We start from the raw sequence: 13,395 nt of genomic DNA, 5'->3' as shown, positions 1-13,395 counted from the left end.
GTATGCAACCTTTTCATTAAAATAACAAAGTTGTTTCATGTAGACCCTTTTGTTGCAACTTTACCAAGAAATAAGTTCATAAAGTATAATGAGCAATTCAGTTAATTTCATGGTAAGCAAAAGGTCAAAAAACAAAAAAAAAAAAGAAAAACTTTTGACTCAATTGAATATGGACAGAGAGCAAAAGATTGATAGAGTAATATCAATTAAGCTTTCAGGACAATAATCACCACAATTAACAAAAGAACATTAAATTCATATCACTTATAGACTCACAGGCACAAGGGTGTCAGGGATTCCAAGTACAGCTGCTACAAATATACATACTACTTCACCAATATTTGAAGAGATCATGTATCTGATGAATTGCTTCGTGTTATTATATATAGCCCTTCCCTCTGCAACAGCCTGTAAGTGATTCAGCATTGACAATGAATTGCTAAATCACAATGATATAGTCACTGTTCAGTTATTAGAAATCAAATATGAAAAAGCAAAAATACCGCAACAATAGTGGCAAAATTGTCATCAGCCAAAACCATGTCTGATGCACTCTGCATTGGGAAAGTAGATAAACACTTAAGAAAATGTTGACTTGAATTAAAAACTAACAAATAAATAAAAAAATAAGCATAATGCCAATTACTAGACCACAGATTCACGCCAACATCCAACTGTAAATATGTGAAACAATCAACTGTGAAGGCCAGAGGATGTTTGAAAGATACATTAATGAGATCTATGAAAACTGCACAAGTAACTGGAGCATATGATTATATTTAACACTCAAACCCACAAGAATTGAGCGTTGAGAAATCAATACTGAGAAGGGTGACCCCAGATCCACCTTTACTCAAAATGTGTCCATCAAAAAGAGGAGAAATGGTTATGTAATGCAATTATCTTCCAAGAAGGCTGAGTGTGCTCAATGAAAGAAGCAGGAGGAAGAGCTGCAGCTTTTGCTGATGCTTGGCATGGTTTCTATCTGATTGGAAAGAAGAGATTTGGGTCCAGTTCAGAAGATATAAAGGAGACATCTTGTAAAGTTGTATATACTCTATGGGGTGTTGTCTAAGATGATATCTTCTCCGCAGTTAAGTATCTTACTTTACTCTCTGTTAGTCATGTACTCGTGCGAAAAGGGTGGGAAATACAGCTATTCATCTAATCATATATATTATAACTCATCTTCTTCTGCAATGGTTGAATGAAATACTCCCCCCACCCCCTTATTTCATAAATTAATGAAAAAAAGGAATAAAAGGAAAGTCAAATGTCAGGGTCCAACTCTAAGTCCTTTATGTCAGCCTCAATGAGTGGGCATAGGCGACAAAGGGGGATCTCAAAGGTTGCCTCGCCAGCCTTCCATATAGATTTTGGGCATGGCAATTATTTTTAATGAACACTCAATCAGCAGTAACAATACAACAATAATAGGCACGGGGCTCATTTGAGCAATTCATCCATACAAGGCTTGTACTCATTCAAGCATTGCAAAACATTCTTTGAAGCACTAGAGCAACACTATTTCTTTGTTGCTTTTATATTTCAACACTTAGCCATTCATGAGCCACAAAAAATGAATCAATTTCAACAGGAGTGAGCACTGAGCAGCACGCAGTGGCAAAGAGACAAGGTCAACACACAATATGCAGGTAAACGAACATTTCTGTTGCACCCACCAAAATAAAGTAAGGAAGGAATTCTTCAGTCTTAAAAGTTTTTCAAACGCTTTACTGACATTCATCTTCCAAATCTGACAGAATCAATCAACCAATCAGGCCTTATTCCCATAAGTGGGGTCAGCTAAATTTGACAGAATGTTGATTATAAATACTGGGTAGGGAAACTGTCATTAACGAAGGTCTTTGAGCTAGGGAAGTAACAAAAGACACAAAGATCTCTGATGATGCATTTTCCAACAATCTAAAGCTCCTGAAAAAATAAGATGCATGCATATTTCTATACAACTGGACAGAACAGAAAGGAAATTCTGCAAGAATATGTGTCAAAATATAACAGCTCCAACCCTCCATCAAAATTTCTTATTTGAATTTATAGAGTTTCAGGCAGGTTGGTAATGCGGGTTATAGATGTGGCTTACCTTAGCAACAGCTGTTCCAGAACCCATAGAAATTCCTATGTCGGCTTTCTTTAATGCAGGAGCATCATTGACTCCATCACCAGTCATTGCAACCTGAAACAAAATTACAAAAACAATACAAAAAATAAATTACATTAGATGAGCTGGAACTTATAATACTGGTTGCTGGAACTGATGATTTACGTTCTTCATTGCTACACATTTTGTCTAGAAAAAAAAATTCTGCAAGAACCCACAGAGAAACAAAGGCACACGCACACATTCACACATATGTTTGCAAGTAGGGGGGAAGAACCCTAGAATCTAGATACATAGGATTAGTTGTCCAGAATGCATCAAAGGATTTGCCCACATTTTCCACTACCAATCGACCTTACCATTCCTTCAAGATATTTTATGGTAAAATAAAATGTAAATAATTAAGGAAGTAAGTACTACCTCTGTTACATGTTATGTGCAACAAAGGAGGTTGCACATTTCCCAATAAAAAAACGAAAAAGCTAATCAGTATTAGTATGGGCATGTGCTTATGGAATTAATTAATTAATTAAGATGTTCCACCCCAACTTCACTTCCACCCACTGCACCACCACCTATGTACATCACCCACAACAGCCACCAGCAACAGCCATACCAACCAACGAAACCACCCTAACAACAAACGAAACCACCATACCAACCAACCGAAACCACTGAAATCACCATACCAACCAATGAAACCACCATACCAACCACCGAAAACACCGAAATCACCATGCCAACCAACGACACCACCATACCAACCACTGAAACCACCAAAACAACCTAACCCACTACCATCAAGAACCAAAAACCTACTTCTTTCCTACATTACCGAAACCTGCCATAACCATCCTCTCACCACCACCAAGATCCGAAACCTATCCCACCAACTCGCATCCACACCGCGGAGCTACCCCACACCCACTCCGTAACCACCACCGCACCTTTCCTCCATGCTCGTCCCATCGATCTTTCACCATTTTGCTTTATATCTGAGTTTTCAAGCTCAATTTCAAATTCTATTTTCTAGGATTTCAATTTATGGTGACAGCCTTAACATGTGAAGAGAAGGCGGCGGCGACAATAACGGGGGGAGGAGTAAGGTAAGGCAAATCAGACGAGATGGGGCGGCGACATGATCTGCACGGTGGTGGTGGTGCGGTGGTTGTTATAGAAGAGAGAGAAAGTGGTGGTGGCTGAGAGGGAGGACAGAGAAAATGTGGTGGTGTTGGTGCCCTTGGTGGTGGATTTGGTTGTGATAAGGATAGAGAATGTGGGTTAGGACTTTAATAAGTGATTAATTAATTTTAATTCATTAGTTGATTACATATGATTTGATGTGTTTATTAAAATTAAGTAAGGGTAGGTTGGTAATTTACTAAAAGAGGAAAGTTTTTGTTTGTTGCACATAATGTGTAGCATCCTTTTTCTAAAAATGTTGCACATAACATGTAACGGAGATAGTATTACAAGAAACTGATTCGGGTTGCTGGAGACTGATGATTTAAGTTTTTCATTGCTATACACTTTTTTCTTGATTGAAAATAAATAAATTAAATAAAAATCAAGAACCCAAAGAAAGACACAGGCACACGCATTCACACATTAATTTGTGAGCCAGGGAGGAGAGGGGGGGGGGGGGGGAACCCTAAAAGTTGTCCTGAATGTATCAAGGGCTTCGTCCACATTTTCCACACCAGTCCTCCATCTACACAGCCCACATGACCTTACCGTTCCTTCAATATACTTTATGGTATAAGATTTAAACTTTTATGAAAATAAACAATAGTATAACAACCTAGTATGCATCAAATGCCTCATCTTGCCTAGGACAAGAGCATATCTCTAGAGGCATTGTAATGATGTTGATGTTAGAAAATAGGGGTAACTCTGTAGAGCCACTATCAGACCTTTGGATAATTTTATATGGGTAATCACCCAGTAGCACCAAATTCTTCATGAATAATTAATGGCCATAGGCGCACGCGCGCGCACACACACACACATACACACCAACCATAAAGCACGGAGCAATTAGGTAAGATAGGAACCCCTTTTTCAAAGAATCCTATTAAAACTCCCATCTTTGATTTGATGGCACAAGAAAGCTTAGTGTCCTCTAATATTCTTATCCTCTCCTCCCTAAAAGTCTCTCAAATAAATTATTATTAAACCTCCATAGTAACCAAGGATTGGATTGTACCTCCACGAGATTAGAGCCTTCCCTCACAAATAAATCTAGCTCATTTAGACTCATCCCACAAGAGAAATGAATGAAGAATGGTGGGGGAGAATATTAAACAAAAGAAAAATAAAAAACTTTAAGGGGGTGCTTAGTAATTTTTGTACCATAAACTGTTGCGTTATGGGATCTGTAATACTTTAAATGAGAAATTTGATCATCCAAATCTAAAAGCCAAGAATATATATTAAACCCCAGACTGCAAGGTCTCTAGGGGAAGCCCTAACAACTAGGATATCACCTACTGCTCATGTCATATTGTTATGGCGAATCTAGCAAGACTTCACAAGACTATAACTTTTCTTAGCTATAAGCCATCAAAGCTAGTATAAGTAAAACATGCGAATAATGCACAGTTAAAGTGTTGCAAGTAAAAAGAAACAAAGGAAGCATGTACCATTCAAGAATATCTTACCACTTCATTTTGATTTTGCAGGGCTTCAACCAGCATTCTCTTGTGAGAAGGTTCAACCCTAAAAATGTCATGTAAGGATGACAGATTATTTAAAATTGCAAGGCAAATAGATTAAGTGAAACTTTCACACAAAAATATAAAAATAGAAAATAGAAAAATAACACTAAAGAAAGTGTTAAATACAAAATGGACACTTTGACATGAAGCATCAATTTGGTTAATTAAACTTCAACATTCAGCATTTCAAGATTTCCCATATGTTTAAAATCATACAGAGCTTTCTACTAATTAGTGAGTAGTGCACAGCTTAGAATTACTTTCAAACAAAAAATTTATTTTAGAGCAAGAAAGAGAACAACGAATCATCGATCAAACTATAGTGTCACATATAAATCCCCTCTAAGATTTGACAGCTATCTGAAAATTTTGTTTGTACCTTGTAAAGAGAGCCATACGTTGCAATGCTATTGTCTTCTGCAAAGCTGGAAGTTCTTCAAATTCAGATGCTGTAAAAGAGTGCCCAACAAAATCTCCAAGGTGATCAAAAGCTCCTATCTTGCGGCATAATGATTCAGCAGTTGCCTAAGGTCGACAGTCATATTACAAAACCAAATTAGAAAACTGTGACAAGCAATAAATCAAAAGCCACCTCTTCTTTTTCTTATTTTCTTCTCTTTTTTTTTTTTTTTTTTTTTTTTTTTGGAGGTGGGGGGACAAATAAAATGAATAAGAAAAGTTAAACAACCTTATTGTCTCCCGTTACAACTATGACCCGTATTCCTGCAGTCATACATGCTAGTATGGCATTTCGTACTTCTTCTCTTGGTGGATCAAGCATTCCCACCTAACCACAAGATGGAAGGTTAATATAGAAGATACACCAACTTTACAAGCATGCACATAAGGAAGTAATCAAGCAATCCCACCTAACCACTCTAAACCGCTAATAACTTTCCAAAGAACCCCCTGAAACCAGTCCCAGCAAAAAGAATCAATTACCCCAAATAACATTCCAACCACCCAAATACACCTACAACCCTAAAATTTTAAAAAGCAATAATCAAGTAAAATAGAAATCAACCTTTCTATATCATCAATGATGGTTTTATATGGTCAAATTCAACCATGAAATTTCCAGATACGGAGTTTTCATGTTCGAATTTGACCTTGAAAACCAACCTTCTAACAGAGGTGGTGGAACAATAAGAAAAGGAAGATAGCAGGAGACAGCAGGGACGGGAATAGGGGGAGGCAGTGGCGGCAATGGGAAAGGGGGTGGCTGTGGTGGCGATGAGAAAGGGCAGTGGCTGTTGCAGCGACGAGAATGGGGTAACAGTGACGGGACTGGCGGCAAGAGGAGAACATCACCCAAACAACATATGATATCAAACAGAATTACTTTGCATTACCCTTCTATCCCTTTCTTGATTCCATACCCTTTACTCCGAACGAACCAATCGCCCCCTTAGTCTTAAGGTAGGGAATTGAACCAAAAGCAAGCTCTTTAAAGGTTCATAAGGGTTTATCTTTTAAACAACATTCTTCGTTCCACTACATGTCCACAAATCTAAGTAATTAAACTTTAGTTCATACTTCAAAGAGATGATGAGATAGATAAGCAACAAATATGTGTAACGTCAGCCAACAAACAAATCATAAACTAGAGCATGATCAAATTCAAAATCCATTCAAAATTTACCAAGGGGAAGAAGTCAATAAGCAGCGGGTCTAACAAATTAACATAGGAAATCATAATCATCAAAGCCACACCACAATGAGCAAAGTAGTAAACATCAGCAAAAAAGCATAGTGAAAAAATGTGGAGAAATTACAATGAAAGCATACCATCCCAATAAATGTTAGGTCTTTCTCGTCATCATAAGATAGAACATGTTGATCCATGGGCATACGTTTGACAGCCAAAGCAAGGCATCTCAAAGTTTCTTTTCCTGCAAAACTATTATAAAGGTATAGGTCAATTTTAATACAAAGCCCTAAAACTATATAAGTGAACTGGTAGAAATACAAATCTTAAAACACATTTTATACTGAATACTGCGAAGTAAGACTAAATAAAATTTTACATGGAACCAAGAAAACAAATAGAAATGTGGGATTTTCAACGGTGTCTGTGCAAATAGTCCTACCAAAGCTGGGCTTACTGAAGCATATAATTCTACACTACCCCTCTTGATGATAGTGTGTAGGAGAGGCAAGTTAGGCTGCATTTTGAGGTATAGGAGATGACAAATTCATGGAAAGATATATCAGATTAGGCGCAGGAAAAACAGTATGGGAAGGAACACAAATTATTTTTATTGTAGGGAAGGTTCATAACAAAGATATTTCAAACACTCAAGTTACAGCAAGGAGGAAAGTAGATAAATACTGGAGATCTGATGAAGACAGAGTCAAATAAATTATTGCGATGAAGGTATACAAGATGATTTCGGTATATATGTTGCATTGGAGAGCCATGATGGAACATACATACATGTATATAAATTTGGCAGTTTATGATATAATGAGTAAACCTGTTAAATTTTGCCTCCAACTCAGTTCGAATCTCGGCTGTCAATGGTATAATTGAACCATTATCATTGCAGAGAATACTCGTGCATCTTGAAATTATGCTTTCTGGAGCACCTTTAGAAAACATTGTTGTAGATTGTTTATGACTGCAAAGCACACTCATCATCTTGCGATCACGAGAAAATTCTAGTGCAGAGATCTGCAAGGTATTTATATTAGTGTCATTAGTTACCTTAATTCTTTGGAAAAAACTCTAAAAAGATACATATAAAAGAGCTTTAGATTACGTGTAAAAAGTTTAGAGTCAAAGGGAAGAAGAATCAGTCACAGTCCTTTGGATGTGCAAGTTTCACAGACTGGTACGCAATCAGTGTACGTCCGCTCTAGGGGTTCTCCAAGAAGTATAATGTCAAAACAATGCATGTGTGTGCATGTCTACTGCTCAAGAACGTGGATCTTGTTTTGACTTAACTATCAGTATAAATTTTATTTATCTTTTTATTTGTATTTTACTACGCATTGTGCTTAGGTTACTTTCAAATTAAACTAGGGTCCTTTGGGATTGGAGGCGAAGGTAAGGGAATCCCCACGCCCAAAGTGCTAGTAGTCGGTTTCCCACAATCTCATGGTTGTAAGATACAATCCTTATCACTAGACCAAGTACTACTTGGTTCCTAAGATGGTTTAATTGTAGAAAAACAATATGGAATAAGGTTTTCATTTGTCTTTGAGGGCAAGATGGTTTCTCTTTAAACTTTAGAAAGGAAACTATAAACCCCGAAAACATATAATGCATAAAAAAAATAAGTTAATGAATTCAGCATAATAAGAAAAAGAGAAGAGAAGGAAAAGAGCAATGCCACTGGAGAAACAATATAGGAACATAAGCATACCTTCTTGAATAGATTCTCCCAATATCGATTACAATAAGACGCTCGTTCATGCTTGCTTAACATATTCAAGGCAGATGGCATAGAATCGAAGCCCGGAATTCCAATCTGAATAGTGAATTCATTTATAAAAAAAAAAAAAAATTTAAAAAAAATCTTCTTTTCATCATATGCTATGAACAAACTGTAAAGATACATGCAAAATGAGCACAAGTGCATCAGTAAAAATGTGCAATGTGCATATAATGTACATGCCAACCACCTTTTCAGCCAATACACGAAGTGCCACTTCTGTAGACTCTCCTATCTTTTCATAGGCTCCTTTGTCTGGGTTATACTGCAGTGAAGACTCATTGCACATGGCTGAACACATGGCTATGTGAAGAAGGCAAGGTTGCTGTGAAGGCAAGTCAATCTGCAACAGTTCTACAAGTCACAAATCAATTCCTGTAACACATACATGAATTCCTGTAACATAGAAGACAACCGACATATCTATCTGATTTCATAAACACATCCCCCATCTCCCCCCCCCCCCCCCCCCCCCCGACAAAAACAAACAAAAAGTGAAAGTAAGTTGGATTCTGTACCATCCTGCACAGGCCTAGCAACAAACAATTTGAAATAATTTTAGCATTCCTTTAGCAACAATGAACCTGCAGACTGACTACAAAAACTACTCCCGTCCAGAAGTCAGAAATCTAAGTGGTTTCCACAAGAACTAAGGTTCATCAATTGAACATTTTGTAACATAAAAGTCATTCACTATGACATTAACGAAATGAAAGCTATAATACAACAACAAACAAACAAACAAACAAAAAACCAAACAAACAACCCCAAACATAGTAAACATTCCACTCTGTAAACAAAGATGTGAAGAAAGAGTTTACCCGGACACCATCATCGTTAAAAATTGCCCCTTCAGGGGCATATGTTGTCCCATCAACCGCATATTCTGATGTAGCAGAACTATGGTGTGCAGAATGAAAAACACAGATCTGCAAGAAACAATTTAAAGAAGCAAACCATCAAACTTAGGTGTCCCATGGGCAATTAGCTACCCAATTAGCTTACTATTATCCAGCATAAGTTTTTCAGAAAATTGTATTGTCTCTATACCACTAAGTTAATTTGATTCTTCATTTTGTCCTACACACCCATGTCGGACACTCGATAGTCCAACAAGAGTATGAAATTCTTACTCAACACTTCTATGTTTGCACAGAAAATTTAACTATCTAAAGCCACATAATCGTTACAGAAGAATGTTTAAATAAAAGGAAGGAAAAGAAGAATATGTAAGATATGTGTTTCCAATGGGCTTTGGATAAGCATTTCAACAAGAATAAATAATCAAGTGAACGTAAAATGAGTGAGATGGCATTTCGTAGGGGTATCCAGGAATGGGCAAGGGAATCAAAACAGCTGATTCCCTATGTTGATGTTTGTATTGACATTTAGGTCATTCCCTTCCCCTCTCAATTCCCCCAAAGTCAAAGTTGATTCTGCAACCCCCCCCCCCCCCCCAATTTGTTTGGATTCCCTTTCTTTAGCCACTACCGCCAGCATCTCACTGCCATCACCGTACTGCTGCCACCTCACTGCCAGTGTTGGGTGTCGGCACCCTAACTTCCGCCACTACCACCCTAGAATATCGACCCAACCCACCAAAACCACCAATTACTCACCCCCACCTCACGAAACACAACCCCACCCCCGAAAACCCAACCCACCTTCAAAAAACACAATCCCACCCATTTAAAAACCCACCCCCACTCCCAACACTGCCTCAGCCACCCGACTACCCTGAACACCTGAAATCCACAACATCCAAACCCGAAACTAGCTTAGGTATAGAAGATTATTCATAGAGAGAGAGAGAGAGAGAGAGAGAGAGAGTAAGGAGGGGCAGCGGCGGCGGTAGAGGCAGTGACTTTGGGAGTGAGGGGCACCAGCGGTAGTGGAAGAAGTAATGGGACAGCGGTGGTTGTAATGTGGTTTTTGATTTAGGATGATGGTGGTGGTTGAAAGGAAAGGAAATGGTTGTTTAAAACAAACAACTACCTAAATCTAAAGGTTTTTGTGAACATTCTGTTTGTTTCCCTTTCTTATGCTCATTTCCTTTCCCTTTGTTAAACCAAACGACCCCAAATTGTATTAAAGAATCAGAGTTCATGTGAAACAATCTTCTTATAACAAAATATGTTCCATTATAACATGACCCCACACCCAGTATACACCTCTTTGGATCTAACAAAAAAAAAATGTTTCTGGTATTATTTGTTATAGTATTATCAACCTGATGCCATAAGATTGAGCTATTTAACAATGGAATGCTCCTGTATCTCTCATGATTCAGATGAATCAGATCCTTGTTAATTTACATCATATGAATTAGGTTCAAATGTACCTTGGAGACAGACATCATATTTGTTGTCAGAGTACCAGTTTTGTCGCTACAAATCACAGTAGTACAGCCAAGGGTCTCTACTGATGGCAAAGACCTTACAATCGCATTCAACCTGGCCATTCTTTTCGTGCCAAGAGCCAGACACCTTCAAAATGAAAGGAGACTTGTAAACAACATTCTGAAGCCAATCAATACATTAAAGATTTATCAGTGAGGAAAATATGAAAAAAGCTCTATACACACGTTGTAACAACAGCTGGAAGCCCTTCCGGAATAGCCGCAACTGCCAATGCCACTGCAATCTAGCAAATAACAAAGGAGGTCACTCAAAAGAAAAAGAGAGGGGAAAAAAATAAATGAAACTAAAATGCTACTTTCAAACCCTGAAACATCGGCAGGCATTTTTCTAAACAGGAATAGAAATTATGATTCATGTTGCAATAATCTTTAAACATCATCAAAATTACAAACATGTCCCTTCTGATCTTCATGATGTTCTAAGGAAAATCAGCGGTAATTGGCGTCATCAGGTACAATCCAAATATAAAATGTGGTAACTTAATACAAGTAACGAGACCATCAGTTATGAGGCGCAGTCCACTAATAAATTTTGGTTGCTAAGAGGTTAATATACAAAAATGGAACACGAGATAACATGTTTTCTTTCTTTTGTTTATACCTCCTCAGTTCCCTTAATATTGCACCATTTACACATTTGAAACCATTCACACACTCCACTTCAACCACATACTGTGATTTATAGGTAAAGAAAATTAGAGTCTTGTGGTGGTCATGTTAGATTCGTCTCAGAAATACATTAATGATATCAACAGTTTATAAACTTTACTCTAATATAATTAAAGATATATAAGGTTGAAAATGTGCATTGGGATGTGTAAATCCCCTCCATGGTACAATGTTAGGGGCAAAGAGGAAGTATAGAGGAATATGCTAAGAAGAAACAAAATAGAGCTAATAATAAACATGATCTTTGGGTTATACAGTAATATATCCCCATTCTATAGCTTCACTGCTTCAGACTTCTAGGTGGGCATTCGGCTGCAAAGTTACACATCCTCAAGGAAATAAAGTTTATGGGAAATGAGAAAAAAGGTATGTTCCAAAGAAAAAAAGATGGCGCTTATTGTCAACATATTATCCATGTACTAAGACAAGCAATAATCATTATAAATTATCAAAGGCAGCGTTGTGTCATTCACCAATAGTGGCTTAATGACAGCCCGTAGAAAAGAGTTACAATTCTTTTGCAAGAACTTTATAATCAAGTATCCATTAGTGACTTCCTTTCCAAATCCACACATGGCATTGGATATAGAAAGGCACGAATTGCCTCATCTCAACTGCACTCTCCATCCTTGTCTAGGCCTAAAGAAATTCTTTGGGTTAACAAGGTTGAATAGGTTTGGTTTAACACGGATGAATTGGCATGTCTCATGTAAATCTAGAAACTTTGCTATAAAAAGAGCTTCAAGGAGAAATGAGAACAAGATTATCAAACTACTAGCAATAATGAAGTTCTTTGATTAAAGCACATCTTTAATTGGGGTGTTGACTGTAACTGTAGTCCAATCAAAAAAAATTCTAAAGTTCTTTCTTTGAAGCACGTCTTAAGTTGGGATGATATCTATAATTCCAGTCCAAACAAATAGACTACCATAAGCTTCTGGATCCTGAACAGCCATAGCAGACGGGCAGAGACCCTTTGATCAAGTACAAAATTTTCTAAACAGAAGGAATTATTCCTATCACGCAGTCAATTCTCAATTGATCACAATGTCTCCTTCAAATTAGAACTTCTAAGAGTGATGTCTACCCCAAAATTGAATCCACATGTCACATTTTAGTCATTAAATAATATAATAAAAAGAAACATTCCTATATGTCTGGTCACACCAATTTGAGACACCACCTACTTACAAACGGCTTCCTCAAGTTAACGTAAATCATAGGAGCCCTAAACAGTGAATTTCAATGGACCCTTAGCACAGCAAACATCATGCCAAAAATGATACAATGGAAGAAATCTCCACAATCAATAGCATGTTCTGGACCTGTTTTATCAGTCAGGTCCAGGTCCAGTCAAAGAAAAACTGGTCCAATCTCCAGGTCCTTTAATTTTAAATTTCCGGTCTAATCTTAAATTGGTGAGAAAATATTAGTTTGCGTCAAGCCCAGAGGCACTATCAATGAAAACAATCAAAAGTCCCCAACATACATCAAACAAATCCTTCAAAAATTTGATAACAACTCAAAATACAAGGATCAGTTGATGCTCAACTACATCAAATCAACAATTCATAGACATTATTTGTGCATGTATGAAATATATAGTTTGGAATGGTATAAGCTCAACCATAAATGATTACCTTAAAATAATGGATAGCACCTCGTAGAAATCCGCCATGAGAAGGATCACGGAAATGACCAATATTAACAACCCACACCAGTACACAGATACCTGCTATAACCTAAAAGTGTAGAAAACGCATTTGTTAAGTTAAGAAAAGACAATTTATCTAGAAGGAAATGCAAAATTACAAAGATGGGACAAGAAGGTCACCAAAAAAAAACAAAAGCACTTCCTCCGTTCCCCTAATATTGCAATATTTGGACTTTCACACAATTCATCCCCTCTCCTTTGACCATCGATGGTGATTCATACATAAGGAAAAAATTGTCTTGTGGGATATTGTTAAATTCATCTCTATTTATACTTGTAATACATCAATTTTTTATAATTTTTTACTTCTTGAAGTT

General features: G+C 37.2%; 1 protein-coding gene across 1 annotated transcript in view; it reads right to left on the bottom strand.

Moving 5' to 3' along the window:
• Nucleotides 1–13,395, bottom strand: part of LOC145606003 (calcium-transporting ATPase 3, endoplasmic reticulum-type-like) — a 36,659-nt gene that overhangs the window by 6,394 nt on the left and 16,870 nt on the right. Inside the window, exons 14-27 of the mRNA XM_081662067.1 lie at nt 13,005–13,106; nt 10,861–10,919; nt 10,618–10,762; nt 9,098–9,205; nt 8,467–8,619; nt 8,208–8,312; nt 7,317–7,513; nt 6,628–6,739; nt 5,528–5,626; nt 5,219–5,364; nt 4,783–4,840; nt 2,105–2,197; nt 504–554; nt 277–408 (exon numbers count right to left, since the gene is read on the bottom strand). Of these exons, the coding sequence (XP_081518193.1) occupies nt 277–408; nt 504–554; nt 2,105–2,197; nt 4,783–4,840; nt 5,219–5,364; nt 5,528–5,626; nt 6,628–6,739; nt 7,317–7,513; nt 8,208–8,312; nt 8,467–8,619; nt 9,098–9,205; nt 10,618–10,762; nt 10,861–10,919; nt 13,005–13,106 (1,560 nt within the window). The remainder of the gene's footprint in view (nt 1–276; nt 409–503; nt 555–2,104; nt 2,198–4,782; nt 4,841–5,218; nt 5,365–5,527; nt 5,627–6,627; nt 6,740–7,316; nt 7,514–8,207; nt 8,313–8,466; nt 8,620–9,097; nt 9,206–10,617; nt 10,763–10,860; nt 10,920–13,004; nt 13,107–13,395) is intronic.

This window comes from Chenopodium album, chromosome 22 (genome assembly GCF_948465745.1).
Source record: "Chenopodium album chromosome 22, dcCheAlbu1.1, whole genome shotgun sequence".
NCBI classification, from domain to species: Eukaryota; Viridiplantae; Streptophyta; class Magnoliopsida; order Caryophyllales; family Amaranthaceae; genus Chenopodium; species Chenopodium album.
The sequence above is the reverse complement of the archived record's forward strand: the minus strand, read 5'-3'. Positions and strand labels throughout refer to the sequence as shown.